At 55.2% G+C, this 6,028-nt stretch overlaps 1 protein-coding gene across 1 annotated transcript in view; it reads right to left on the minus strand.

Annotated features, from left to right (window-relative positions):
* Nucleotides 1-1,174: 1,174 nt before the first annotated feature.
* Nucleotides 1,175-6,028, minus strand: part of PLEKHG4 (pleckstrin homology and RhoGEF domain containing G4) — an 8,237-nt gene continuing 3,383 nt past the window's right edge. The window contains exons 8-18 of the mRNA XM_023518919.1: nucleotides 5,244-5,426; nucleotides 4,521-5,023; nucleotides 4,201-4,447; nucleotides 3,383-3,472; nucleotides 3,076-3,297; nucleotides 2,814-2,984; nucleotides 2,536-2,713; nucleotides 2,006-2,122; nucleotides 1,630-1,869; nucleotides 1,347-1,542; nucleotides 1,175-1,256 (exon numbers count right to left, since the gene is read on the minus strand). Coding sequence (XP_023374687.1) covers nucleotides 1,175-1,256; nucleotides 1,347-1,542; nucleotides 1,630-1,869; nucleotides 2,006-2,122; nucleotides 2,536-2,713; nucleotides 2,814-2,984; nucleotides 3,076-3,297; nucleotides 3,383-3,472; nucleotides 4,201-4,447; nucleotides 4,521-5,023; nucleotides 5,244-5,426 — 2,229 coding nt within the window. The remainder of the gene's footprint in view (nucleotides 1,257-1,346; nucleotides 1,543-1,629; nucleotides 1,870-2,005; nucleotides 2,123-2,535; nucleotides 2,714-2,813; nucleotides 2,985-3,075; nucleotides 3,298-3,382; nucleotides 3,473-4,200; nucleotides 4,448-4,520; nucleotides 5,024-5,243; nucleotides 5,427-6,028) is intronic.

Genomic DNA, 6,028 nt, shown 5'->3' on the forward strand with positions numbered 1-6,028 from the left:
AGGCAGGAGGATCAAGGCTAGCCTGAACAAGAGAGAGACACCATCTCTACAAAAACAAAGAAAGAAAAAAGTAGCTGGGCATTTTGGTGCATGCTATATCTCCAGCTACTCAGGAGAAAACCAATAATAAGAAACATGGTTTTTCATCCTCCAGGCTAGTCTTTCTACTCAAGTCTCTGGTAATCACTCCTAGCCACAACCCTGTGAGACGCTTTTGGGCCAAACTGAGACCTAGAGCATCAAAGACTCCTGAAAATGGGGCTTGCTCTATCCCTGTCCTTGGCCAGATGGGAGCCCTCCCCCACTCCAATGCAGCTGGAGTGGGCAACTGGCCAGGAAATCAGGAGTAAGACTAGCCTTTCCTTCCAGCTCACGCTCCCTTTCGCCAGGAAATATGGCCGCTGCGTGGACCTGCTCATCCAGAGGGGCCTTTCTCGGTCTGTCTCTTACTCTATCCTGGGAAAGTACTTACAAGAAGGCTAGGGTGCCCGGAGATGCTGCCCTGCATGTGCCCACCCACCAAGGCTCATTTTAACCAAAGATATCACCATAATGTGTGTGTCCACCTAAGGGTACTGTAAGTCTATTTTTTTATTATAAACAAATAAAAGAGTAAATCACAAATCAAAGGCCTAGACTCCTTTTCTGAGATGCCAAAAGCCTAACAACCAGTAAGATAATTTTAGACAACTCTATTGAAAGCTATTCAAAAGGCATCAAATCAAAATAACCAAATTTCCCCAGGGAAAAGGAGGCTGGGCCAAGACAGGCAAGGGTAAGGGCACAACAGGAGCAAACCAGGCCCTGTGTCTAAAGATCTCAGCTTTGTGTCTAGGGACTGAAGAGCAGCTACTGGGAGCCCAGTTGTGTTCCTCCTGCAGGTGTGGACAGCCTAGTCACTGCCCAGGACCATATGATCCCCCACCAGCCTACAGCATAGAAATGCCCATTTCTACCTAACTTATTCTTAACCCGCAACTGGGGTGGGAGCTGGAGAGGGAACAGAAGTGGACATGGGGCCAGGAGCCTGGAATCAGGATGTTCCTTTGGACTCCACAGCAGTCCCTGGGTGAGCCGCATTCCATTTTGTCCCATGGTCACAGATATCAGAAAGAGTTGTCAACAGGGCTATACATGTAAGCTGTAGATAGCCCAGGTGCCAGCCATGCCCTGGTCACAGCAGATCCAGAGAGGTGATATTCCTTGGAGCTACAGGATGCTGGATGCACTGCTTGTCTTCGAGCCTGGGCTCAGACCTGTGGTACCAAGCTAGGCGTGATTGCCTGTTTCCTGAACTCTGGGTCTAGGGAGGTCTCTAGGGAATAGTTCTGGCCCATCTACCCCACCTCTGCCTAAAGGAAAGGTAGTCATAGGCCCAGCTTGGACTGAGGAAGGGCTGGTGGGTACAGGGCAAGATGATACTTACATAGGACAAATCCTCAAAGCCCCTGCCCAGGGCCTGCCCTGACACACAGCTACTGTCAGAGCCACTGGAGCCACTGGCTGACGGGCATTGGGACAGGACCTCTGAGTCCTCAGGAGCTGGGGAGGAAGAATGAGTGAGCTGCTAGCAGGGGAGGCCCAGACTCCAAGCTGTGCCCTCCTGCCTCTGGCTAAGCCCAGACATACTCAGAGAGGGCTGGCTGCCCAGTTCCACCTCAGCCTCCAGCTCTGCTTCCTCTGGAAAGTTGGGGGGATACAGGGGCCAGCGGAGATCCAGAAGAGCTGGGTCTCTGTACAGGTGTAAGTTGAGGGACCCCAGAACAGAGCAAGAGGCAGGGTCTCCAGGAAGGGTGCTGCTTGAGACGCCCAGGTAGGAGCTGTCACAGTCAAACGGAGCCACAGCAATGGAGGCCCGAGAGCGAACTTCTACATAAGAGAGAAGGTCAGGTTGGGACAGGCCTGGCCTGAGACCCTGAGGGTAGCACAGGCCAGGGCTGACAGAGGTCCTCAGTGCCTCCCATACAACTGTCCTCACCCCTACCCCCGGTATCCGGCCTGCTACCTCGGCACTTTAGGATGTAGTTGATGGTGCGGTCATTGATAGCTTCCTCACTGGGGGCAATGTCCTGAAAGGCCTTGTTCCCCACGCCCATGGATACCATCTCAGCCATGCGGACCTCTGGATGGAGAATGGGTATGAGCAGAGCCCGTCGGGACATTAGCCTTGTCCTTGGCCTCTATATAACCCCTCAATGATAAGTCTTTGCTATATATCCACATCCAGCAGATTAGTCACCCTGTGCATGAAGCACTTCTGGTGCCAAGCTCTCTCCTCCCAACAATCCTGCAGGGCAGTTGTCATAATTCCTCTTTGGGTGATGAGACCCCCAATACTCAGAGAGGTTAATGCCGTGCCCAAAGTCAGCAATGGCACGAGCAGGACTGCCTGACTCTGAAGTTCCTGTCTCTGCAGTTGTGCTTCCTACCCTCTTGCAAAGCTTTTCCAGGTCCCCAGGCCCTCCCTGGGCTCCAATGCAACAACATAAGCTCTCTGATGAGGGGAGTGTGGTGAAGTAGGGGGCAGAGACCCACCCTTGTTGTGGACAGCCTGCCTCCAGAGCAGGCGGGAGATGTCAGTTGTCCAGGCCTGCTTGGTGGCCAAGCTGGAGGCCTGTAGCACAAAGGTGTCCCTGGCCTTGCGACGGCGGAACCAGATCTCAAAGCGCAGATTGCTATCTCCGCAGCACTCAGTGAGACCAAGGTCCGCCATCTGTTTGGCCAGGATAGAGGGGCTTGGTGAGTTGTAGGGGGTGGAGGGAAGGGGCAGTGGGTGGAGGGAAGGGGCAAGGGTTGGGGTCAGATGGGCCTACCTTGAAGGATCGCTTGTAGGCAAATGTATCAACTCCTGCAGGCCCACGGCGGGGCTTGCTGAAAAGCAGCAGATCCTCAAAGAGGAAGACACGGCGTAGGGACTTACGGCGCCCAGTGCGCACCATGAACTCATCCTGTCGTACCAGCTGCCCCTGTTCCTTGAGGTTGACCTGCAAATTGGGGCCCAGTGGGTGCCCAGCCTCTTCTGTCCTCTTCTTCCACATCTACTGCCCCCACCCAGTGCAGCCTGGGATAACTCACGTCACAACCCTGGATGGCATCCATGGCTAACAGGTCGTTGCCATGTCGCAGCTGGAAGTGCACAAGGCTCTGAGCTGCGCGTAGGGCACTCAGCTCCTGCATGGAACCCCCACAGGCCCGTGCCAGCTCCTGCAGCAGCAGCGCATACTTGCTCATGCGTTGGATGGGCTTCAGCAGGTAGGAGGCCAGGTCCAGGTGGTCCCCCAGTGCTTGCTGCTTGTCCTGCCAGGTGGATAGGAGACCACTGAGTGGTTTTGGGGTCTTGTCCCCATACCCTTACTCCTCCTACAGTCTCAGGCTCACCTACCTTGAAGAAAGCATGACCGTAGCTGGACATCAGGGCATCAGAACGAGGTTTGTTCTTGCTGTAGAGCGCATACATTCCAAACTGCACCCTCTACAAGGACACACGGCTCAGCCCAAGGGCCAGGGGGCCAGGGGGCCAGACTACTCTTAGCTTAAAAGGATCAAAATGCCAACAGATGGCTCCAAGGGAGGCCTCCTCAAAAGACTCAACCTTCCCTGCTTTGAACGAGGGGTGGTCTGGCAAGAACAGGCCCTGTGCTGAGGGAGGCATCCACAGGTGCTCTGGGGAGTATATCTACCACCCTTAGCCAGAGCCTCTGTATTCAGCTCTGTTCCTCCCACAGCTCTGAGAACATCTCTGGTCTCACCTTTCGTCAGATGACCATCCTCTTGCTCACTGCACTCAGCCACTTATTTACTCACTTCCTTGACTACCAGGCCTCTTTCCTGCTAGTGCTTTGCACTTGGTCTTTCCTCTAAGTGGAACCCTGTTCCTCCAGGTCCTCCCTGGGTCTTAGCACAAACATCAGCTCTGCAGAGCCTTTCTTAAACTGCTCTCTCAAAGGTGGGAACCCCCGCCCCTAAGTAACTCACAAGCACCTACCCTGCCTATTTTTCTCCTAGTTCCAACTATATCTAAAAGTATCTCTTTCACTTTTATGTTTCCTTTCCTGAACTAAAATCACCGTGAAATGCAGGAACCTTGTCATTCTTGCTCATAGCTGTACTCAGTACCAGGCCTCACACCTAGCATGTGCTGACAGCTCCTTGGGGAATGTGGCAAAATCAGCTGGGGGCCATGTGGCCTATGGGACTTACATGGCGCAGGAAGGCATAGGCTACTCGGGGTGGGTGCCGGGTGCAAGCCTCCAGCTCACGCAGGAAGAAATGGCAGTGGAAATCACGCAGTTTCTCCAGGTTGCCAAAGAGGTGGGCGCGTTGGCCACGGAGGCCCTGGGGCACATCAGGGCGATCCAGCTCAGGGAAATAGTTGTCTATAGTGTAGTCAAGGGCCCGAACATACTCCCGCTCTGTGGTCACCATTTCTGCCAGCACCAGCTGTAGCCTACCAGGTAGGTGGAGTCAGGACCAAGACATCCAACCTCTACTACCCTCCCTGCCCTGCCCAGTGCCTGCACCTGCTGGGACTCTTGGGGTCAGAGCTGCCTGGTGGAAGCACACAAGGGGATGGCTGGGGCTGGGCATCTCCTGTAGCCTCTGGACCGTGGCAGGGAGTGACAATGGCCGCATGGTGGTAGTGATGGGTGGGTTTGCTGAGACTCTTCCCCAGATTCCGATCAAAGCTGTAGGCCTTCCTCAGGGGTGGGGGAGCAGGTACACTGGAGATCCGGCTGACACACAGGCTAGCTGTGCTACCCACCGGTGGTGGCTTCAGGGCAGCCTCCAGCTTCTGGTCCAGGGCCAGCCAGGTGTCCTGGCACTGTGCCCAGGCCCACCGGCATTCCTGGCGGATGCCCTCTGAGCCCAGCCCTGTGGCCAGAGCCCACATCTTTCGGAAGTGGGCAGGAGGCAAGTCAGGGTGCCTGGTCCAGTGCAGCTGCAGCTGCTGCAGCACAGCCCCTGGACGCTCCTGCTCCAGCTCTGCCAAGACCCGCTGCCCTTCCTCAGCCCATGTTGAGGCCTGCAACACCAGGGCCAGAAAGGAGTTAAAGGGGGACCCCACTGTGCCTATGGAGTTTTCTGCTGCTCTACTGGCTCCCCATCCCACAGGATCCTGGCCCCAATCCACATCCCCAGTGGCTGGATTTTGGGGTCAGACTAAGGACAAAGAAAAAGAACATGTGGCAGAAGAGCACCTCTCTGGTCCCACTGGCCACATGGAGGACAGGATCTTCACCTACCTGTTTAAAGAACTGAAACAGCCTCTCAGCATCTGCCAGCCGCTGGCGCCGCTGGGCCAAAGCCCTAGAGAATTCAGTCAACTGGGCTTGCAGATCCAGAAAGCGTGCTCCTTGGGGGCCCAGGTCAGCTGCCTCCCAGCCAGCCAGTGGCTGTAGAAACTTCTCCCCTTGACTGACCTGCTCCTGGAGAGACAAAGACTGGGCTTAGCCAGCCTAGGCCTGGTGGTCCAGCCCCAAACCCAGATCTCTACCACTGACAGGTCATTGTCAGGTCTCTTCTTGTGATGGAAGAGCTTCCTCGCCCTCTCGGTCCTACCTGCATCCATTCCCCTTCTCAGCCAAACTTCCAGGAGGAAATGCCTGTCCTCACCATGCCCAGTCTTTACTCAGCACTGGCTCTCTCCAGCCCCACCTTTGCCCCTGTCCCCAGTACTTCTCAGGCCTCACTGACTCCAAGTCTCAACTGTCCTCTGACTGCTCTCTCCTGGACATCCCTGACTCCTCCCCTTCCTTCTCTGGTAGGTTCCTCTCTGCTCCCCTTCCCTAACCTGGGCCATTAAACACAGGGACTCCTGAAGACTGCATACTCTCTCCCAGCCAAGCTTGTGAGGCCAACTTAAAATGTCATCCACATGCCCATACCCCCCAAGTGACCCTTCTCAGCCAGACCTCTCCTCTGAGCTCCAGGTCCAACATCCAAGGGCCTCCCTTTCATCCCTCATAGCCATCTCAAAAGCACACCTGAGACTAGACACATGAGTGCCCTTTCCTCCCCAAATGTCCTC

Source organism: Otolemur garnettii, unplaced genomic scaffold (assembly GCF_000181295.1).
Source record: "Otolemur garnettii isolate 467f Iridium unplaced genomic scaffold, OtoGar3 scaffold00151, whole genome shotgun sequence".
In the NCBI taxonomy this organism is placed as follows: Eukaryota; Metazoa; Chordata; class Mammalia; order Primates; family Galagidae; genus Otolemur; species Otolemur garnettii.